The sequence below is a fragment of the Saccopteryx bilineata genome, chromosome 2 (assembly GCF_036850765.1).
Source record: "Saccopteryx bilineata isolate mSacBil1 chromosome 2, mSacBil1_pri_phased_curated, whole genome shotgun sequence".
NCBI classification, from domain to species: domain Eukaryota; kingdom Metazoa; phylum Chordata; class Mammalia; order Chiroptera; family Emballonuridae; genus Saccopteryx; species Saccopteryx bilineata.
In genome coordinates, this window is record NC_089491.1 from 169926051 (window position 1) to 169949135 (window position 23085).

Genomic DNA, 23085 nt, shown 5'->3' on the forward strand with positions numbered 1-23085 from the left:
TATTTATTTTGTATTTTTCTGAAGTTGGAAACGGGGTGGCAGTCAGACAGACTCCCGCATGCGCCCGACTGGGATCCACCCAGCATGCCCACCAGGGGGCGATGCTCTGCCCATCTGGGGTGTCGCTCTGCTGCAACCAGAGCCATTCTAGTGCCTGAGGCAGAGACCACAGAGCCATCCTCAGCGCCCGGGCAAACTTTGCTCCAATGGAGCCTTGGCTTTGGGAGAGGAAGAGAGAGACAGAGAGGAAGGAGAGGGGGAGGGGTGGAGAAGCAGATGGGCGATTCTCCTGTGTGCCCTCACCGGGAATTGAACCCGGGACTCCTGCACACCAGGTCGACGCTCTACCACTGAGCCAACCAGCCAGGGCCAACAGTTAACATTTTATAAGGAAGGTATTTAAATTATTTTATATTTATATATAAAGCCCCAAGCTGGGGAATGAGCTTATTTCTTTTTCTTCCCTAACATTTTTCTTTTTCCTTCAGCACCCCTACCCCAACCATCAGGATACAATATCTCCTTTCTGTTCAAAGATGATAGTCTGGAGCCACTGTCAATGGGCATGTGACTTTGAGGGACAGATGAACTCTCTTCAACTCTACTCTCTTGTCTAGTCCCACTAAGGGCTTACACATGTGAGACAACACCTTTGAGTGAGGAGGAAGGATCTGGCCAGAAAAAAAGACAGAAACTAAAAAAAGAAAATAACTGGGATACATGAACTGTGACCTGATTAACATTCTGCCTTAACCGAGTTAACTACTACAGAATCCCCAGAGTACAATAGGCCTGCCGAACAAATTTGCTTGTTGTACCCTACTAATTAGATGAGCTAATTACTTCCTTTTAAACTTCTCCTAGTTCATTCCCTATTCAACCAAATTCCTTCCATTTCCCTATCATTCTACATTGATAATGTCCTTCAGATACTGACTCAATATTACACCTTCTCCAGGAAGACCCTCTTGACTGAACCCATATCAACATCCATGTCGTGTAAAGTAGCATATATCCAGCCCTGGCCATGTAGCTCAGTTGGTTAGAGCATCATCCTGATATGCCAAGGTTGTGGATTAGATCCCTGATCAGGGCACATACAAGAATCAACCAGTGAATACATAAATAAGTGGAACAAATTGATGTTTTTCTCTCTCTCCCTCTCTCTCTCTCTCAAAAAATAAATAGCCTGATCTGTGGTGGCACAGTGGATAAAGCATTGACCTGAAGTGCTGAGGTCACCAGTTTGAAACCTTGGGCTTGCCCAGTCAAGGCATATACAAGAAGCAACTACAAATTGATGGTTCCCATTCCTCTCCCCTTTCTCTCATCTCTCTAAAAATCAATAAATAAAATCTTTAAAATAAAATAGCATGTCTCTTATATTCTCTAGTTGTTTCATGTGTATATGTATGCTCTTCTCAGTTATAAATTCCACAGAAATAGACACCATAGACACCATAATTTCAAAGCTTCTAGCTGCAAACTAGTTAATAAAGTGCTGTACCCAATGTTGAGTTTTCTTCTTTTTTTTTTAATTTATTATTTATTTATTTTATTTATTTATTTTTAGAGAGGAGAGACAGAGAGAGAGAAGGGGGGAGGAGCAGGAAGCATCAACTCCCATATGTGCCTTGACCAGGCAAGCCCAGGGTTTTGAACTGGCGACCTCAGCATTTCCAGGTCGACACTTTATCCACTGCGCCACCACAGGTCAGGCCAATGTTGAGTTTTCAATCAACATTTGTTAGAAGAATGAAAACAGTCTTAAAGACAGGCAGGCATCTACTTAGATTTATGCAAATATGAATTCAGTAGTTGAATCCAGTAGGACGTTCCACATAAGAGGGTTTGCCATTGCCTGACCTGTGGTGGCGCAGTGGATAAAGCATCAATCTGGAAATGCTGAGGTCGCTGGTTCAAAACCCTGGGCTTGCCTGGTCAAGGCACATATGGGAGTTGATGCTTCCGGCTCCTCCCCCCCTTCTCTCTCTCTGTCTTTCTCTCCTCTCTCTCGGTCTCTCTCTCTCCTCTCTAAAAATGAATAAATGAAAAAATGAAAGAAAAAAAAAAGAGGGTTTGCCATTATGTTTAGCTTTTGCTCTATGCATCTCCTTGAGCCCTGGAAATATTTGTGTTACCTACATCATATCCCCTTTTTCCCAATTAGAAAATCCTCTTTCAGTATTCTGAATAATATTAAAAGTAATTCTTCTAGCCCTTCCTCCTCCTTCCAGCTGCCTGAAGAACCTGGCTGGCGACCCCCCTTGTTCACCTCTACTCCTGAGCCAAAACCAGGCACGTGACTCCAGTTCAACTCTTGACTCTCAATTCCTCAGGTTACCAAGAGCTATTTCAGGCAATAGAGGCCACATAGTCCCCTCCTCCCTATCCTCTGGGCCATATCCTAACTTAGCTCTTCCTGGAAGGTCCATCATACCCAACAGCCAAGTCAGCATGTCCCATATTCAACTCATCTCCAGCTACCTTCAGTGTCTACTTTTTCAGCCTCATCTTCATCATCATCATCATCATTAAATATTAAGTACCTGTTCCCATGCGCTGCTCTGCTGGAGCTATAAAGAATAATTTAATGTCTATTGTCATCTTCAGAAAATTCAAAATCCTTTTTTTCATAGAAAAACAAACAAACAAACAATTTGAAGTCCTGTGTTGAAAGACTAGCTAACAAGGATTTAAAATTCATTCTGAACTGTTGGGAACTTTGTATGTCAAAGATGGAAGGTAAAATGAACAATAAAGGCATGCAGTTTATTTTTTAAATTTACTTATTGGTTTTAGAAAGAGAGAAAGAAATAGAAACATTGACCTGTTTCTGTATTTGCCCTGACTGGAAATCAAACCCACAACCCTTGTGTATGAGGATGATCTCTAACCAACCCAGCTATCTGGCCAGGACAAGGTGTGTGATTTAAATGTGACTGCTACAGGGTAAACTAAGTAAGCATTAAGGAGATTTAACAAAAGGGAAACAGTTATCTGACCAGGCAGTAGCACAGTGGATAGAGCAATGACCTGGGATGCTGAGGACCCAGGTTAGAAACCCCAAGGTCACTGGCTTAAGCATGGGCTCATCACCTTGAGCACCGGGCGGGTTGCCAGCTTGAGCCTAGGATCATAGGTATGACCGCAAGGTCACTGGCTGGAGCAAGGGGTCACTGGCTCAGCTGGAGCCTCTCCCCCTTAACCCCCCCATCTCCCCACCCTCATCAAGGCACATATGAGAAAGCAATTAATGAACAACTAAAGTTGACACAACTATGAGTTGATGCTTCTCTCTCCCTTTCTATCTGTCCCTGTCTCTCTCAAAAAAAAAAAAAAAAAAAAAAAGCAAGAAAGAAAAGAAAAAGAAGGGGAAAGAGCCTAAGAGCCTGTTAACCAGGTAAGACTTTCTGAAAGAAATGCCCTATAAGTTGGTCTACCCCAGGATAGGGAGATAACCAGATCTTTGCTCCTCCCTCCCATCCCTAGAACTGGTAGAACTGGCTGGTAATGGGGGGCTGAGTGTTACCAACTGATGTGAACTAAGGGGAGAGCTTAACACTGGGCTCAAAGGCTGCAGGAGGCCCTGCTGCCAGGCCTGAGTGACTCATCCCTCCCTGGGGGCCACCTTGGAGTCTGATCCCCCTCTGGGCACTGAGATTTTTTTTTCTTGTGCCTGGGACTGAATTCCCAACCTTTGCATATGGGAACAACACTCTAACTAACTGAGATACTATACTCAGCCATGGGATAAATTTTTCAGTATGGGCACATGCAAGAATCAACCAATGGATGCATCAATAAGTGGAACAACAACAACAACAACAACAACAAAAGGTGGAACAACAAACTGATAGGTATATTTCCTTCTTATTTCTCATTAGCCACCGCCTGGTCAGGCTAACATTATATGTTTGATCCTGGTCAGGGCACAAATAAGAATCAACCAATGGATACATAAATAAGTAGAATGATAGGTTGATGTTTCTCTCTCTCTCTCTCTCTTACTAAAATCAATCAATAAATTTTTTTGTAATGAAATCAGCCTGACCTGTGAAGGCACAGTGGGATAAAGCATCAACCAGGAGCAATGAGGTCTCCCGTTTGAAACCCCAGGCTTGCAGTGTCAAGGCACATACAAGAAGCAACTACTGTGAGATGATGCTTCCTGCTCCCCCCACTCCGTTCTCTCTCTCTCCTCTCTCTAAAATAAATAAAATCTTAAAAAAAAAAATGAGATCAATGATGTGGGTTGTATATTGTTGGAGAGCAAGAGAGGGCTGCTATATCTATGCCTTGACAGGGGGCCAGTTCTACCATTCTTCCTAAGTGTGTTCCCTTCTTAGAACATGCTTATTGAGTTGCTGAGCTCTGAACAGGACCCTGAGTCACGTACCCATTTTTCAATATCCACTTTTCTTCCCTCTTTTTCTCTTTCTGGGCTGGGCTGCCCTGCATCCAGATCTTCCCTGATTGGCTGCTCTCGGGCCTCTCCAATGGAGAAGGGAAGCACCCCCACCCTTTTCTGGGTAGAAACTGTTGAATCTTTTAAAGTGTAGCCGCCATCCTTGACCTGGCAGTGTAGTAATTAAGACATCAGAAAGTGCCCCTTCTGTTGGCCTTGGAGGCTGTCAGCTGTCCTGACCAGCCTCTTTCAGAGGGTTTTCTGCAGCCGGAAGAGTCTTTGGGATTTCTCTCTGAAATTTGAGCACTTTTGCTCTTTCCTTTCTACTCAACTCATGTCACCGCTGGTGGACTTACGCGCCTTCCCTCCCTCTGAAGCTATTGCCATATATAATCCCCAGATCTCCACGCTCCTGCTTCTCCAATCTGGGGGTGATTTGGGGGTGCCTGAAATCGCAAACGGGAGGAGTTAGCTCCTGAGGAGGCACTGAGGCATTATGGGCTGGGTCCTTAGGTTGGCAGACACCATAGGGCCACGGGCCCAGCGGCCGCTGGAGTCTTGCGGGGGCGACCTGGGGCTGCCAGACTGGAGCGGAGAGCACAGTGCGGCCGGCCTGGGGAGCCGGGGAACCGACACGCGAGGTGGGGAACACCGGGCTGCCGGCGCGCCGCGGCCGGAGACAGCGCGGCCAGCGTCCTGCGGCCTGGCCCAGGTCGGCCGCCAGGGGGCGCTGCGACTCCCGCTCGCCGCCTCCCCCCGGTAGGCGGGGCCGCGCTCTAACCGCAACCGCCGCCGCAGCCGCCGCCTGGGCCGCCCGTGTCCCCGGTGGAGCCTCCGCCGCCGCCGCCGGGAGCTCGATGCGGACGGAGCCCGGGCCGGGCCATGGGGATCCTCAGCATCACGGACCAGGTCAGCCCTTCTGCCTTTTCCCGCTTCCTCCCTCCAGGGCCCGGCGCCGCCTCCACGCGAGCCCGGGGATGCATGCGCGGCCTAGGCTGGGCCCTAGCCTGGAGCTCCAGCGGCTCCCTCCCCGCCCCACGCCGCTCTCCCCTCCACCGAGCCGGTGTCCTTGGGGGCCTGGCGACCGGCGGAGACGCCGCGAGAGTACCTTGCAGCCAAGACTCCAGAGTGGAGCCCCTTCAGCGAGCCCCCCTCGAACCTGGAGTACCCCCGCCACCCCAGCCCGGGTTCCGCTCCGGCCCGCTCCCTGAACGCCGGTTCTCCCTGCAGCCGCCCCTGGTCCAGGCCATCTTTAGCCGAGATGTGGAGGAAGTGCGTACCCTCCTCTCGCAGAAGGAGAATATCAATGTGCTGGTGAGTTGAGATCGGGGAGGATGGCGAGCCTGGAATCTGGGCCCTGATGTCCTGGACTCCTCCCCGCCATCGGGGCGGCTCCGTGCTGTCTCGGTTCTGATGAGGCCGCAGCTCTTTCCACCCTGGGGTGGGCGCCTACCCTATCTTTGGGGATGGAGAGAGGTCAGGCTCGGAGCACAGACGAGCGACTGAGGCTGTCCAGGAACGGTGTTCGCTTCTGAAGCGTCAGTGTCTGCAGTGCCTCCTCCCCTCTTGGAAAGAGGAGGTGGCTTTATGGGCCCCTCGGCCCTGACCCCCGACCCTATCCTCCCTAGGTGCTTGCTTTGACCCGCGATTGGGATTTAGGAGTCTGCAGAACCTATAGGAAGAGGTTGTGGGGAAAGGCCTGGGGCTCTAAGACCTGGGCTGGGGTCCTCCATAGTTCACCCCTGCAGCGGCTACTCTTTTCTGCCTTCCCAGGACCAAGAGAGGCGAACCCCGCTGCATGCTGCTGCCTATGTAGGCGATGTCCCCATCCTTCAGTTGCTACTGATGTCAGGTGAAAGTGGGGAGCTGGAAGGTGTGGCACCTGGGGAGGGAGCTGAGGGGAGGAGCCTCTGTTTTCCTATCCAAGGATTGCTCTCGGTAGGTTGGTCCAAGGGAAGCCACAGTTCCGTCCAGAATTCCCTGGCCTGAATCTGGCTTCCTTTCCTACCTCTTCTCCACCTCCTCTCAAAAGAGAATATTATATCCCCACAGGTGCTAATGTCAACGCTAAGGACACACTGTGGCTGACCCCTCTTCATCGTGCTGCTGCCTCCCGAAATGAGGTACAGCCCTCCCACCGTCTTCCATCTTGCCAAAGGAGTGGAATTGGTTAAAGGTTAAAGGTTGGAGAGCCTCAATCTTCTGCCCTACAAGTTGGTCTACCCCAGGATGGGGAGATACCAGACCTTTGCTCCTCCCTCCCACCCCTAGAACTGGCTGGTAATGGGGGGCTGAGTGTTGCCAGCTGATGTGATGTAAGGGGAGAGCTTAACGCTAGGCTGGCAGGCTGCAGGGGGTCCTGCTGCCAGGCCTGAGTGACTCATTCCTCCCTGGGGGGCCACCTTGGAGTCTGATACCCCTCTGGGCACTGAGATTTCTTGTGATGTAGGGACAGGGGTAGTGATCCATTGTATCTCTGCTCCTCAAGCAATTGGAAGTTGACAGCACAGGGGTCAAATGTGCCTCATCAGTTGGGTCCATCAACCCTGAAGAGTCTGAAAAGGAGATGTCCTTGTCCCTCTTGGTTCGAGTCACTTCCCTGGCTCCAGCCATTAGGGAAGGGGTGGGACTGAGGCCAGTGGGAATGTGCTAGATGGTGATGAGGAGGGCCATTTTAACCTGGATTTTGAAGAGGAACTAGTATTTGTTTGTTTACCTAGGTAATGGAAGGGCTGAAAGAGGGTATTTGGGGCATTAATGTTGCAGAAATGTGTATCTTTCCTGGAAGTAGTGGGGGATTGGGATCCTCTGCATGTGCGGTAGTGGCTGCATGTGTGGTTGATGATTTTCAGAGTCTGGGTTATAAAATGATACTGTTGGCTTAAGGAAGAGGAAGGGATTCATATTTTCCTTAGCAGGGTAGGGAAGATTTTAAGCTCTAAGAAGATCTGGATGGTGGGAAATAGGTATTGAGAAGCTAGATATAATGGTCTCTGCTGGGAGGTCAGGGGGTAGGGGGAATGGGGCAACGTCTGCCATGCTGACCTATTCTTTCCTCTATTTCCTATTGTTTTACCTCCTGATTTCCCTCTGTCACCTCTCTTATACCCTCCCCCTGAACAGAAGGTGCTGGGGCTGCTGCTGGCACATTCAGCAGATGTGAATGCCCGGGACAAACTGTGGCAGACACCATTGCATGTGGCTGCCGCCAACCGGGCCACCAAGTGTGCTGAGGCTCTGGCACCCCTGTTGAGCAGCCTCAACGTGGCTGACAGGAGCGGGCGTAGTGCCCTGCACCATGCAGTGCACAGTGGGCATTTAGAGGTGAGGACCACTTCCAGTCTATGCCTAACCTATGCCTTCTCTTTCTTTCTACTCATATTCCCTGGCTTCTGGGCCAACAGGCCTGCAGAGGAGAAACCCTGATGGTTATGTGATCAGTTGGGCTTGAGCACTGAATGAATGGTATATTAGATTGAAATTCTTGACTTGAACTTCAAAAAAGTGATAATCTCTCTAGAGTTGCATGGAAAATGTTTGTATACATACTTTTTCTGAAGTGAGAGTCTATCTTTTTTTTTTACAGTGACAGAGAGAAGAATAGATAGGGACAGACAGACAGGAACCGAGAGAGATGAGAAGCATCAATCATCAGTTTTTCATTGCGACACCTTAGTTGTTCATTGATTGCTTTCTCATATGTGCTTTGACCGTGGGGTTGCAGCAGACTGAGTAACCCCTTGCTCGATCCAGCGACCTTGGGTGCAAGCTGGTGAGCTTTGCTCAAACCAGATGAGCCTGTGCTCAAGCTGGTGACCTCGGGGTCTTGAACCTGGGTACTCCGCATCCCAGTTCAACACTCTATCCACTGTGCCACTGCCTGGTCAGGCTGTCTTTCTTATTTTTTATTTTATTTTTTATTGACTTTAGAGAAAGAGGAACGGAAAGAGACAAACAGACAGAAACTTCAGTCTTGTTTCCATGTGTGCCCTGACTAGGGATCAAATCGGCAACCTCTGTGCATTAGTATGATGCTCCAACCAACTTAGCTATCTGGCCAGAGCACAGCAAATTTTCAAAGACTTCTCAAAAGCTTTTAAGAACCACCAGATCATGGGGATGTTAAGTATAGCATAGGGAATTACAATAATACTGTAATAACTATGTATAGAACAAGGTGGGTACTGGAAATATTGGGGGAACGCTTTGTAAAGTATATGATTGTCTAACTACTATGCTGTATGCCTGCTACTAATACAAAATAATATTGGATGTTAACTGTAATTTAAAAATAAACAAACAAACACCACATTGCCTGAAGAGACTCCCTCAAACTGCCAGATCTGTATGGGGTCTCCTTTGTAGTGCCTGCTTTCTGTTCCCTCTAGTTCTCCAGATTGATTTGCTCAAGATCAAGGACATTAGGATGCCTCAGCTTTTTAAGGAACTGAGGCCTCTGCTCTTAGGTAGGTTGAGGGCATGAACCTGGCACTGAACAGGTGTTCCATTTTCCGATACAGACGGTGAACCTGCTCCTCAATAAGGGAGCCAGCCTGAATGTCTGTGACAAAAAGGAGCGGCAGCCTCTGCACTGGGCAGCTTTTCTAGGTGAGAAAGGATTCACCATGGGAGGAGCAGAATTTGACATTTAAGATTCCTAGGGCAGGGTGAGAGGGTTGTAACCTTGAGAGATAGGCACATACAGACCCTCCTTGAGAGCATCCTCTCTCTTCCCAGGGCATTTGGAGGTCCTGAAACTGCTGGTGGCACGGGGAGCAGATCTTGGCTGCAAGGACCGCAAGGGCTACGGGCTGCTCCATACAGCTGCTGCCAGTGGCCAGATTGAAGTGGTGAAGTACCTGCTCCGGATGGGGGCTGAGGTCAGGGTACTGAGCATGGGGGCTGGGGTCTAAGGGCAGGACGCTGGAGGTCAGAGTCTGTTGTGGAGACATGAAGGTGTGGTTTTGGGAGGCATGGAGGATGTGGTGAGAAGGCCTGAATAATGCTTACCTTAAGAAATAGTGGTCCTAAGTCTTTTGGGTCAGTATCCTAAAGAGGCTGAGGCAGTCATTGGATTTCTGGGATTCTCTACCAGGGGTCCCCAAACTTTTTACACAGGGGGCCAGTTCACTGTCCCTCAGACCATTAGAGGGCCACCACATACAGTGCTCCTCTCACTGACCACCAATAAAAGAGGTGCCCCTTCCAGAAGTGTGGTGGGTGGCCGGATAAATGGCCTCAGGGGGCCGCATGCGGCCCGTGGGCCGTAGTTTGGGGACGCCTGCCTAGGCTATCTGTGCCAGCTTCCACTTTGTTTAAACTAATCCTTCCGTTACCCCCTAACCCCCACCCCTGGAAATCTAGATTGATGAGCCCAACGCTTTTGGAAACACAGCTTTGCACATTGCCTGCTACCTGGGCCAGGATGCTGTGGCTATTGAGCTGGTGAATGCAGGAGCCAATGTCAACCAGCCGAATGACAAGGGCTTCACACCACTACATGTGGCTGCAGTCTCCACCAATGGCGCTCTCTGCTTAGAGCTGCTGGTTAATAATGGGGCTGATGTCAACTACCAGGTACTTGAAGGGATGAGGCTAAGACCAGTGGGGAGAGGAGCCTGGCTTTGGGGGTCCTGACCATATCTTCCTTCTGGATAACTCTGGGGAATTGTCCACTTGCTTCTTGGGTTGATCAGTCCTTGGGTCAAGGACGCATGCACACACACACATACACACACCACCACCACCTCCACCACCAACAACAACCAAGACCACACCATGTTTCCACAGAGCAAAGAAGGGAAAAGTCCTCTGCACATGGCTGCCATCCATGGCCGTTTTACCCGTTCCCAGATCCTCATCCAGAATGGTATGGATTCCAGAGACTCTGTGCTCCCTGTTCCTCCTCCCCCAGAGAACTCATTTCTATTTATTTTTTTAAAAGATTTTATTTATTGATTTTAGAGGGAGGGGTGGGGGGAAGAGCAGGACGCAACTTGTTGTTGCTTCTCCTATGTGCCTTGACTGGGCAAGCCATGGGTTTCAAACCGGCGACCTCGGCATTCCACAGGTCAGGCTGAAAACTCATTTCTAGAAACCCCTTTCATTTCTTATTCTACCTCCTACCCTTTTGTCCAGTCAGGACTGGCATCTGGAGCTCTGAGCTAGGTACCAATGGAAATGGCCCTGCTCTGCCTGCCCTCTCCCCTAAGGCTTACAAACATGGTAACACTTGTAGAATGCTTAGCCTGGTGCCTGGTACCTGGCACAGAATAAATACTCAAGTTAGCGTAAGTAGCCTGAAGCCTGAGGTCTGCCTGAGTTTATGTGTATGCATCCCCCTCTCAGGCAGCGAGATTGATTGTGCTGACAAATTTGGGAACACACCACTGCATGTTGCTGCTCGCTATGGACACGAGCTGCTCATCAGCACCCTTATGACCAATGGCGCGGATACTGCCCGGTGAGTCAGGACCCTGGTCCCACTTCTAGGGCACCCTCAGATCTGTACAGACAGCTCACATCAAACATGGTGGCACAAAGAAGCTTGCCGAAGGGAAGCTCTCAATCTCCTAGGCTTGTGGTGGGTCACAGAAAAGAGATCTATAATGGGACCCTCCTTGACCCAAGGACTGAGTCCCAATTTCTCCCCAGGCGTGGAATCCACGACATGTTCCCCCTGCACTTAGCTGTTCTTTTTGGATTCTCTGACTGTTGTCGTAAGCTTCTTTCTTCAGGTATGTGCTGACCAGTTGGGAGTTGGGCAGGTGAGTAGGAGAGCAGAGGTCTGTCCCCTTTGCTCAGTGCCCTCAGATGGGATCTGTGGCTGTTCTGGCTCTGCAGGTCAGCTGTACAGCATTGTATCTTCACTCAGCAATGAGCACGTGCTTTCAGCTGGGTTTGACATCAATACGCCTGACAACCTTGGCCGCACCTGTCTTCATGCTGCTGCTTCTGGAGGGTGAGTTCTTTTCCCTCTCTCCTAGGCCTTGAGAAGAGAATGGGGTAAGGGTCAGCTCCTCCTTTCCTGCCCAGGTCTCTCCCCCTCTCACAGTGAGAGCAGTCACAGCAGAAAGGGCTGTCTACTTCCATCCTTCCTTAGCCCCTCCCTATGCCTGTGGCTTCTCCTGAGGCTCTCACTCTCTTAACCCTCATCCTTCGTTTTAGGAATGTTGAATGTCTCAATTTGCTATTGAGCAGTGGAGCTGATTTGAGGAGAAGAGACAAATTTGGAAGGTGTGTTAATGTACATGGGTATATAAATAGGGATTATCTGGTTAGAGAAACAAATGATAGAGCAGGGGTCCCCAAACTTTTTACACAGGGGGCCATTTCATTGTCCCTCAGACCGTTGGAGGGCCGGACTATAAAAAAAACTATGAACAAATCCCTATGCACACTGCACATATCTTATTTTAAAGTAAAAAAAACAAAACGGGAACAAATACAATATTTATTTATTTTATTTATTTATTTATTTATTTATTTAGTATTTTTTTCTGAAGCTGGAAACGGGGAGAGACAGTCAGACAGACTCCCGCATGCGCCCAACCGGGATCCACCCGGCACACCCACCAGGGGCGATGCTCTGCCCACCAGGGGGCGATGTTCTGCCCCTTCGGGCGTTGCTCTGCCGCGACCAGAGCCACTCTAGCGCCTGGGGCAGAGGCCAAGGAGCCATCCCCAGCGCCCGGGCCATCTTTGCTCCAATGGAGCCTTGGCTGCGGGAGGGGAAGAGAGAGACAGAGAGGAAGGAGGGCGGGGGGTGGAGAAGCGAATGGGTGCTTCTCCTATGTGCCCTGGCCGGGAATCAAACCCGGGTCCCCCGCACACCAGGCCGACGCTCTACCGCTGAGCCAACTGGCCAAGGCCAATATTTAAAATAAAGAACAAGTAAATTTATATCAACAAACTGACCAGTATTTCAATGGGAACTATGCTCCTCTCACTGACCACCAATGAAAGAGGTACCCCTTCCGGAAGTGCGGCGGGGGCTGGATAAATGGCCTCAGGGGGCTGCATGCGGCCCGTGGGGCCGTAGTTTGGGGACCCCTGTGATAGAGCGAGGGGTGGGGAGTTGGAAACTAAATGAAAATATGAAAAAGCAGGTTTTAGCTGCACATCTGGGTGCATTTGGATCTGTCGCTGATTCTTCTACACACCTACCTCCACTTCTTCCCAGGACCCCACTGCACTATGCAGCTGCCAACGGCAGCTACCAATGTGCTGTCACGCTGGTCACCGCCGGGGCAGGCGTCAACGAAGCCGACTGTAAAGGCTGCTCCCCCCTCCACTATGCTGCTGCCTCTGACACCTACAGGAGGTGAGACTCCCACTTTGGTCCTCTCAACCCCACTCACCTCCCTGAACCTCCCCCTGAATCCTTTACTCTCCCTCCCACAGAGCAGAACCCTACTCGTCTTCCAGCCATGATGCTGAAGAGGACGAGCCACTGAAGGAGTCCCGCAGGAAGGAGGCCTTCTTGTGAGTAGATGAGAAGATTGCTAGGCTGTGCTTTCCAACTCTGTCCTCCTCTTCTCCCACCCACTGTGAATCCCACCATTGCACTCCTGCCACTGTGCCGCTGGCCAGCCAGCAGTGTGTTTGGAGCACTCAGAGTTCAGTCTTGGACTAAGCATTGTGGCTAAAGACAAAAATATGAGACATAGTTTCTTTCCTCAAGGAACAGATGGTCTTCTTGAGAGGATCAGAAACACCAAACACACAAAATTATTTGTTTATTTATATTTTACAGAGACAGAGAGTGAGTCAGAGAGAGAGATAGACAGGGACGGAGAGAGATGAGAAGCATCAATCATTAGTTTTTCATTGTGCGTTGCACCACCTTAGTTGTTCATTGATTGCCCTCTCATATGTGCCTTGATCGTGGGCCTTCAGCAGACCGAGTAACCCCTTGCTGGAGCCAGCGACCTTGGGTTCAAGCTGGTGTGCTTTTCCTCAAACCAGATGAACTCACACTCAAGCTGGCGACCTCGGGGTCTCGAACCCGGGTCCTCTGCATCCCAGTCTGACGCTCCATCCACTGCGCCACCGCCTGGTCAGGCTTATCCCACAAGCATTAATTGAGTAATTACTTATTAGCTACCAAGCTCTGTGCTAGTACTAAGGATAAGGGATAAATTACCGGAGGTTTCTGCTTTCTGAAAGCTGATAATCTGTTGAGAAAGATAAGTTAAAGGTCACTGATACATTCTTTTTTCTTTTTCCAATGATTTTAGAGCGAGAGGAACATTTATTTGTTGTTTAACTTGTTTATGCATTTATTGGTTGATTGTTGTATGTGTCCTGACCTGGGATGGAACCCGCAACCTTGGTGCACTGGAACTATGCTCTGACCAGCTGAGTACCTGACCAGTGCACTTAGCATTCTAATATAAGATGTTAATTATAAGGAAAACTAGGTATGGAGTATATGGGAACTCTGTTATCTTCAGTTTTTCTGTAAATCTAAGACTGTTCTAAAATAAAAGGTTTATTTTAAAAAAAAAGGATACTTAAATACAAGAGGCTCAACTTTGTGACCTTTGGCAAGTAATTTAACCTCTCTCTGCCTCAATTTCTTCAACCATAGTAAGGATAAGACTGGTATCAACCTCATAGGATCATTATGAGGATTAAACTATTTAATGTACAGGAAATGCTTAAAACAGTGCTCATTATGTAGTAAGTGCTCACCATTGAATGAATTATCACTACTAGTACAACTACTGTAAGCATTGAGAAGGGTGCCAAGGGAGTACGGAGGAGGAGGCACCGGCCTGGGAAGGCTGGGCAGTGCCTCACAGAGGAGAGGACACTGGGACCGTGTTGACATGAGTCGACTTCTTCAGATGGGCTAGGAGTAGAAGGCATTCAAGGGAAGGGGTTAGCATGCCCGGAAGTGAGGGGGAAGTATCAATCAGCAGGATATTGATAACTGGTACTTGTGCTGTAGGTTCTCTAGGACAGTGTTCAAAGGATGAAGGAGGGTGGTAAAGCAAGTGTGGTTCAAGGCAGACCTGGAGGAGGGCTGGGTCTGGAGCTGGGGTCGAATGGGCGGGAGTTAGCCTACATGGGTGTTTGCCAGCTAGGCCTGGAGGGGCTCCCTTGCCCCCTCTTCTGCCTCTCCCAGAACTCTGCCCTCCTGGACTGGGCCTGTCTCCACCCCACTGTCTACCCCTGCCCCCAGCTGTCTGGAGTTCTTACTGGATAACGGTGCAGACCCGTCCCTGCGGGACAGGCAGGGCTACACAGCTGTGCACTATGCAGCCGCCTACGGCAACAGACAGAACCTCGAACTGGTACGTGTGGGATCTGGCCCTGGGTAGGAGAGGTAGGGGCAGAGCACCTTTTTGTTTGTGGGTTCTGAAATGAAGGGCTGACTAAATCCAGTGTGGTCTCTAGCTTCAGGGGCTCAAGGGGTTACTGTTGGTGGGAGAACAGAACCTTAGCACCTGCTGTTGAACCTTCATTGCAGCTCTTAGAAATGTCCTTTAACTGCCTGGAGGATGTGGAGAGCACCATTCCAGTCAGCCCTTTGCACTTAGCTGTAAGTCCCAGCCTTTCCTTCTAGCCTTCCTTGTTCTTACCTGCCCCTCACACAGGTGCACACCCTGTGACTCTGTCCTTGCTTCCACTTTCTTGTGGCATGTGGCAGCAGGCAGTGGTCTGGAGTTGGGATAGGCAGAGTACAGGTTAAGAGCCTGAGGGGTCTGAGGAGTTTGTGGGGAGGACCTCTTCTTAGAGTCTCCTCATGGACACCGAGAGCAGAATAAGGCAGTGTCCTGAACTATATTGTTGGTTGCCTGCACCTCTCCAGGCCTACAATGGTCACTGTGAAGCTCTGAAGACACTGGCTGAGACGCTGGTGAATCTGGATGTAAGGGACCACAAGGGCCGGACTGCGCTCTTCCTGGCCACTGAGCGAGGCTCCACTGAGTGTGTGGAGGTGCTTACGGCCCACGGGGCCTCTGCACTCATCAAGGAGCGCAAGCGCAAGTGGACACCCTTGCACGCTGCTGGTTCGTATGCTGTTTATGTTGCTCCCTCCTATTGGCACACCAGGCCTTAGAGACTGGTTCCCCCATCCCTCCTGAATGGGATTAGGGTTGGGAATGGAGTGGGGTGATGAGGATGGAAACTTCCTATACTGATTCGTAGCTTCCTATCACCTGCCTCTTTAGCCTTGACCTGGCCTCCTTCCCCTGACCATGCCCTGACAGGCCCCTTTTCCTCCTAGCTGCCTCTGGCCACACTGATTCCCTGCACTTGCTGATCGACAGTGGAGAACGAGCTGACATCACAGATGTTATGGATGCCTATGGACAGTGAGTGTGGACCAGGTGTGGTGTGTAGGTTTTTCTATCTTTAACAGGCCTTCATCCTTTCTCCTGTCCCCTCTGTAGAACCCCACTGATGCTGGCCATCATGAATGGCCACGTGGATTGTGTACATCTGCTGCTAGAGAAAGGATCAACAGCTGATGCTGCCGACCTCCGTGGCCGCACCGCCCTCCATCGTGGAGTGAGTGAGCTTCTGGGTGGGGTTGCTCATAGGTGGGCCTAGACATGGGAGCACAGGACCCACCAGCAGTAGGACATCAGGTTGTCTAGCAGGTGGGCCAGGATTTTGTGCCCAGGGTCTTATTGGGTTTCACTGTGTTTGCTCCAGGATGAATACTTGATATCTACAGCTGATCTCCCTTATTACCTTGTGTTTTTGTTTTTTGGGGGGGAGAAGGTTTAAATTTTTTTTTTTTTTTTTTGGTATTTTTCTGAAGTGAGAAGCAGGGAGGCAGAGAGACAGACTCCCGCATGCGCCTGACCGGGATCCACCCGGCATGCCCACCAGGGGGTGATGCTTTGCCCGTCTGGGGCGTCGTTTTGCTGCGACCAGAGCCATTCTAGCACCTGAGGTGGAGGCCATGAAGCTATCCTCAGCACCCAGGCCAACTTTGCTCCAATGGAGCCTTGGCTGCAGGAGGGGAAGAGAGAGACAGAGAGGAAGGAGAGGGGGAGGGGTGGAGAAGCAGATGGGCGCTTCTCCTGTGTGCCCTGTCTGGGAATCGAACCTGCGACTCCTGCACACCAGGCCGACGCTCTACCACTGAGCCAACCGGCCACGGCTTAAAAGATTTTATTTATTGATTTTACGGAATGAGGAGAGAGAGGGGGCCAGGTAGCAAGAAATATCAACTCATAGCTGCTTCACTTTAGTTGTTTATTGATTGCTTGTTGTATGTGCCTTGATCAGATAAGCCCAGGGATTTGAACTGGTGACCTTAGTGTTCCAGGTTGAGGCTTTATCCACTGTGCCACCACAGGCCAGGCTCCCTGATGACCTTTGTAATCACATACAGCCACCTGTTTACCACCCAGACTCTGCCCCAGGATGCCCTGCTGGCCCTGTCTCATCACATAATGATGCTATTACCTGTTCTTTCTCCACCATCACCTGTCCTAAAGCTGCCTCCTCATACTGCAGAACTTTTTTTTTTTCCTGAAGTGAGAAGCAGGGAGGCAGAGAGACAGACTCCCGCATGCGCCCAACCGGGATCCACCCAGCATGTCCACTGGGGGTGATGCTCTGCCCATCTGGGCTGTTGCTCTGATGCGACCAGAGCCATTCTAGCGCCTGAGGCAGAGGTCATGGAGCCATCCTCAGCGCCCAGGCCAACTTTGCTCCAATGGAGCCTTGGCTGCCAGAGGGGAAGAGAGAGATAGAAAGGAGAGGGACAAGGGTGGAGAAGCAGATGGGCGCTTCTGTGTGCCCTGACCAGGAATCGAACCCAGGACATCCACACACCGGCAGACACTACCACTGAGCCAACTGGCCAGGGCCCCGCAGAATTCTTTTTTTTTTTTTTTTTTTTGTATTTTTCTGAAGCTGGAAACAGGGAGAGACAGTCAGACAGACTCCTGCATGCGCCCAACCGGGATCCACCTGGTACGCCCACCAGGGGGCGACGCTCTGCCCCTCTGGGGCGTCGCTCTGTTGCGACCAGAGCCACTCTAGCGCCTGGGGCAGAGGCCAAGGAGCCATCCCCAGCGCCCAGGCCATCTTTTTGCTCCAATGGAGCCTTGGCTGCGGGAGGGGAAGAGAAAGACAGAGAGGAAGGAGGGGGGGTGGAGAAGCGGATGGGCGCTTCTCCTGTGTGCCCTGGCCGGGAATTGAACCCGGGACTTCTGCACGCCAGGCCGACGCTCTACCACTGAGCCAACCGGCCAGGGAGCAGAATTCTTTGATCCCTTAGCCTCCTTGCTCTGCATTCTGCCTCCCATTCCGGAGTGCCAGAATTCACTCTTGTTACCTGATTGTCTGTTGGCACAAAGAGTGAAGGAAGGAAATGCTGTCGCTTACACTTGAGCTCATTATTATAAAGACTAGGATTAGAGCCCTGGACATGGTTCTTTTTTTGAGAGAGAGGCGGGGAGAGAGACAGGGACATCGAGCTGCTGACTGAGGAACTGAACCTGCAACCTCCATGCTCCAGGACAATGCTTCAACCAACCAAGCTATCCAGCCTGGGCTTTATATTTTTAATTTAGAGACAGAGAGAGGAAGGAAGAGAAAGGGGAGGAGGAATGGAAGCATTGTTGTTCCACTCAGTCTTGCATTCATTGGTTGCTTCCTGTGTGTGCCCTGAGGGGGGATTGAACCCACAACCTTGTTGTTTCAGGATGACGCTCTTAACCAGCTGAGCTAACTGGCCAGGGTCCTGGATGTGCTTCTTACTCCTGGCCAGCCCCAGTGACTGGTCATTGGGTAGGGAGTGGCTCCTCACCTCCACTTCCCACCTCCATGTCCCCCAAAGGCAGTGACCGGCTGTGAGGACTGCCTGGCTGCCCTGCTGGACCACGACGCGTTTGTGCTATGCCGAGACTTCAAGGGCCGCACACCCATTCACCTGGCCTCGGCCTGTGGCCACACTGCAGTCCTGCGGACCCTGCTTCAGGCCGCCCTTTCCACAGACCCCCTGGATGCTGGTGTGGATTATAGCGGATACTCGCCCATGCACTGGGCCTCCTACACTGGTAAGGTCTCTGTAGGCACAGGAATGTGTAATGAGACCAAGAACAAGTGGGTTTGGGGAGGGACCTGGATTGAACTGGTTCTGGTAGTAGAATGGAGTGTCAGAAGGTGGGCTAGGACAGACATAGGGAACCTTGTCATTTCTGCCCATCACCACTCTTCCTCATACCCAGGACATGAAGACTGTCTGGAGTTGTTACTTGAACACAGCCCATTTTCATACCTGGAAGGAAACCCCTTCACTCCTTTGCACTGTGCAGTGTAAGTCCCTTCCTTTGCCTCAGCCCTTCTCAAGGGTCTGTGATGTGGGCTTAGCACAGAAGTCCACTGCCCTTGTCCCTCCTACTGAGCCTTCCTTTCTTCCCCCAGAATTAATAACCAGGACAGCACCACAGAGATGCTGCTGGGAGCTCTGGGTGCCAAGATTGTGAACAGCCGAGATGCCAAAGGACGGTGAGTGAGTGGCAAACGTGTGGGGAGAAGCCTGAATTGCCTCTGGCCTCCTCCTTCTACTCAGGCAAAAGAGCCAAGAGTCTTCCCTATCTCACTATGCTCTGACCCCTACTCCTCAGGACCCCTCTTCATGCCGCTGCCTTTGCGGACAATGTTTCTGGCCTCCGGTTGTTGCTGCAGCATCAGGCTGAGGTGAACGCCACTGACCATACTGGCCGCACTGCACTCATGACGGCAGCTGAGAATGGGCAGACCGCTGCTGTGGGTGTGTAGGGGTCATGTATGGAAGGGAGGAGCTCCTCTTGGGTATTTGCAAGATGATTCAGCCCTGCTCTTGGGGTTCAGGAAGCAGGAGGCATGTCTTTGGGTGCTTCACCCTCTGGAGATGGGAGGCAAAATGTACACAGACAGAAAGGTTGAGAACCAGGATGGCTGCTGCTCTGGCTGGGAGGTGTCAGTCCTTTGTCACCTTTCTTTTGTAGAATTTCTGCTCTATCGAGGGAAGGCAGACCTCACTGTGCTGGATGAGAACAAGAACACTGCCCTCCACTTGGCTTGTAGCAAGGTACTGCCTGGAGTGCGGTGGCGAGGCTGCATAGGTCAGGGCTTGATGAAGGGGGCTGGGCTGGCTTGATAGGATAGAGGATGAGTAGGATAGGGTAGCTCTTTGTCCCTCTGCTGCCCTCCGCAACTCCTCTTCTGTGGCCTGTCATGCTTCCACTTCACAAGTCTCCACTCTGTCCCTCTCCCACAGGGCCATGAGAAATGTGCCCTCATGATCCTGGCAGAAACCCAAGACCTTGGCCTTATCAATGCTACCAACAGTGCGCTGCAGATGTGAGTGCCCAGGGAAGGGGGCTCCTGGCTGGGGGAGGCAGGTGGGTGAAGAGAGTCGTCTGCATTCTAGGGGCTCTCTGGAGCTCCCAGTATTTGTTCAGAGCCCTGCCACTGTGGCTGGCAGCGAGAGGGCAGTGGCATCCCACTGACTTCCTGCTCCTTCTCTCCTTTCTTCCTAGGCCACTCCACATTGCTGCCCGGAATGGTCTAGCTTCTGTGGTGCAGGCCCTGCTGAGTCGTGGGGCCACAGTGCTAGCTGTGGATGAAGAAGGTGGGTGGGGTCTGGAGCCCCTCGCCTCTCCTGGGTGTGGGTTCAGGGACATTCTTCAGGAGGTGACTTTTTAAATTTGCTATAAACTAGATTTTCTTCCCAAGGGAACGCTTCAGAGCAGGGACCCAACACCAATCTGCTAGAGTCTCTGAGGGAAGTCTGTTGCAATTAGGTGGAGCCAGCAGGGTCCTCAGGAAGAGGAGCCCCCCCCCACCCCCAGCACCCTGTCCCCATGCTCTGCCTTTAGCTCTACACTTACACACACTGCCTACAGGCAGCCTCCTGGGGCTCGTGGCCCTTGACTTTTGTCCATACTGGGTGCTTGCCTGCCTTGGCTCCCTCCACAGATAAGAAAGCTCAGGGCCCCAAAGGGGGTTTGTGGGGACTCAGGGATACAGGACCCTGTGCCTTAGTTCTCACCCTTGCCTGCAGGTCACACCCCAGCACTGGCCTGTGCCCCCAACAAAGATGTGGCAGACTGCCTGGCCTTGATCCTTTCCACCATGAAGCCTTTCCCACCTAAGGACGCCATCAGTCCTTTCAGCTTCAGCCTGCTCAAGAACTGTGGCATTGCAGCCGCCAAGACGGTGGGTGGCTGCGGGGCCCTGCCCCACGGGGCCTCCTGCCCCTACAGCCAGGAGCGGCACAGCGCCATTGGGTTAGATGGCTGCTACTCTGAGTAGCCCTCTTCCAGTTTCCCTCCCCTTGCCGGTGGCTTGATATCTTATTCTATTTATTTAGAAAAAGTCTATACATTTAGGGCACTTTAAAGGAGAACACGACTGAGTTGGGGGGCAGAGGGGGAAAAAGCACTGGGGAGCAGCTGCTCACCCCTTTGCCACACCATCCTGGCCTGGCAGGGGTCTGGGACTGACAGGGAGCACCCTAGGCCCTTGGTAACCCCAGGGCTGCCCCTTTTGCCAAGTGTCCCAAAATGATTGCTGAATGCCTGGCTTCCCCTCTCTTTTACCCCATCTCTCAGTTCCCCCTTTCTGCTGCCAGCTCCCCCAACTCTCCCCTCTGACTCTCCTCTCTGTGTCCTCCTGCCCTACTGCCAGGCACATCCCCTCCTCTTCCTCCATTCCCATCACTGCCTCCCTGCTCGGCCAGCTCCTCCATCCCCGCAGCAGTGAGAAGCCTTAATTTCTGGTACTGTGTGAGCACTCTGGGGGCATCGCCCTCCCCCTTCAGGGGCAGCTAGTGGATGAGGGGAGGGTATTTAGCACTGGGGCCTGGAGCTTTTCCCCCACTTTTGTACCCCATCATCCCTAAAGTTCAAATGCAACACACTTGAAGCAGCAACTACTGTACCTGGCCCTAGTCCTGCACTCCTCTGGCTCCTCATATGCAAATCAAGGGCTGGTTCTGCCCCCACAGCCTACCCCTCCCTGCTTTCTTTCCCTCCTGGCCTGGCCCCTAACCATGCACTTTAACCTTGCTTCTTTCTTTTAACTTCTTTTGGGAGGGCAGAGCCTCTGGCCATCCCTCCATGGCTCTCCTCTTTTAACTTTGAGGCTTGTCATGAATTTTTAAGTAAGCATTTTATCCTTTAGGAGAAGAAACAAATTAATTTCCTGCCCATTTCAAAACCACAGCCCTAGTATGTCCTATTTGTTTCAGGCATGTGTTTGCATGTGTATGAAGGGAGGGACTGTTTTCTTCCTCCTGTACTCCCTAATCCTATATTTCCTCTACTCCCTGTCTGCCACCACCTTATTTTACATCCAAGAGTACCCACCACCCCTGTTACTCCTGATCTGAAGCCAAAGATGGTGGGAGGGGCAGGACAGATTAGGAACCATGGTACTTGGGACCCAGGCTTCCCCTCAGGTGTGAGGATGAAGCTGTGATCTAAGGAGCAACCAACAGATACTGAGGCTAGGTTCCTTGCCTTCCCAGCAGCAGGGAGAGACAGGTTTGAGCTAGGGCAGGGGTCGGGAACCTATGGCTTGCGAGCTAGATGTGGCTCTTTTGATGGCTGCGTCTGGCTCGCAGACAAATCTTTAATAAAAATAATAACGTTAAAAATATAAAACATTCTCATGTATTACAATCCATTCATTTCCTACCACTCATGTTCATGGTTGCGGGTGGCTGGAGCCAATCACAGCTGTCCTCCAGGACAACACCAAATTTTTATTGGATAATGCGTAACGTACATGGGTCGTTGTATGGCTCTCACGGAATCACATTTTAAACTAGGTGGCGTTCATGGCTCTCTCAGCCAAAAAGGTTCCCGACCCCTGAGCTAGGGGCTGCACTGAGACGATTCCTCAAAGTTGTACCCCAAAAAGCCAAACTGGGCCGGAGTGAGGAGGGGGCAGTTTTTTCTCTAAATGTAGCATTGAATTTGGCCCTGGTCCCTTCTAACGCCCTGTCCATCCATCTCCTAGCTAAGCTTCCTGGATCGTTGGACCCGTTCCCACAGCCCTGTGTTCCCTTCCTCACACTCAATACCTCAGCCAGGGGCCAAGACACAGAACTTGAAAAGAGGTCATGCCCCTCGCCCTCATAGTGTGTCCTTGCCCAGTTTGGCTGCCATCAATATTGTCCCCTGAGAACTGGATAGGCTTCGTTTACACAGTAGAGAGTCTCCTATCAGCGGGTCCCTCAGTCTCCTGCCCCTACTCATGCTTACTTTATTCACAATCTTACCCAATTTTTAGTTGTGGCCCCTGCAAGTCTTGCCACCCTTGGCAAGGGTGGGCTGAGGGGAAAGGGACATCCCAGGACCCCTCTCTCCCCAAAAGATACCCTCAACCATACCTCATGCTGATTCCCTGATGCCTGGGGTGTTTGTCAAAGTCCTTACTCTTTGTCATGGTCCCTTTTTACCTTCCCTCTCTCTGTCTCGCTTCCCTTACCCCTCAGTTCCTAAACCATTTCAAACTTCCAAATGACCATTATTGGTGAGAAGGATTGTGCAGCTTTTAGTTTTTATTTTTGTTTTCAAAGCCAAAGGGCCTTGCAACGCCCCTCTTGCCCACTTCCCTCCACCCCCTGTCCTTCCTTATATGACAATCAATGTGACCTCTCTTAAGGGCTGCAGCCCCCCTCACCCTGCTGGTTCTGTAGAGCTTGCCCC

The 23085-nt window shown here is 51.1% G+C and overlaps 1 protein-coding gene across 2 annotated transcripts; it reads left to right on the forward strand.

The window, feature by feature from the left end:
- Positions 1–5178: 5178 nt before the first annotated feature.
- ANKRD52 (ankyrin repeat domain 52) lies at positions 5179–21547 on the forward strand. Of its 2 annotated transcripts, none has more exons than XM_066258424.1 (28): positions 5179–5317; positions 5639–5722; positions 6182–6260; positions 6461–6531; positions 7532–7732; positions 8929–9016; positions 9146–9288; positions 9773–9985; positions 10199–10277; positions 10757–10871; positions 11063–11145; positions 11252–11369; positions 11576–11644; positions 12591–12731; positions 12812–12892; positions 14541–14709; positions 14886–14957; positions 15228–15429; positions 15648–15735; positions 15814–15931; positions 18222–18441; positions 18613–18700; positions 18809–18892; positions 19012–19157; positions 19375–19457; positions 19647–19729; positions 19909–20000; positions 20433–21547. In XM_066258424.1, exons 1-28 carry the CDS (start codon positions 5291–5293, stop codon positions 20681–20683), a joined length of 3288 nt encoding a protein of 1095 aa, XP_066114521.1. In that variant the 5' UTR covers positions 5179–5290; the 3' UTR covers positions 20684–21547. The 2 variants fall into 2 exon arrangements, with proteins under 2 accessions (XP_066114521.1, XP_066114522.1); XM_066258425.1 differs by having other exon boundaries at positions 14598–14709.
- The last annotated feature ends 1538 nt before the right edge of the window (positions 21548–23085 follow it).

Bases quoted from the DNA above. Each gene is read 5' to 3' on its own strand.
- ANKRD52 (XM_066258424.1), top strand. From the start codon at position 5,291: ATGGGGATCCTCAGCATCACGGACCAG. The intron at 9,289-9,772 runs GTCAGGGTACTG...CTGGAAATCTAG, and splicing joins TGCTCCGGATGGGGGCTGAG to ATTGATGAGCCCAACGCTTT. The intron at 10,872-11,062 runs GTGAGTCAGGAC...ATTTCTCCCCAG, and splicing joins AATGGCGCGGATACTGCCCG to GCGTGGAATCCACGACATGT.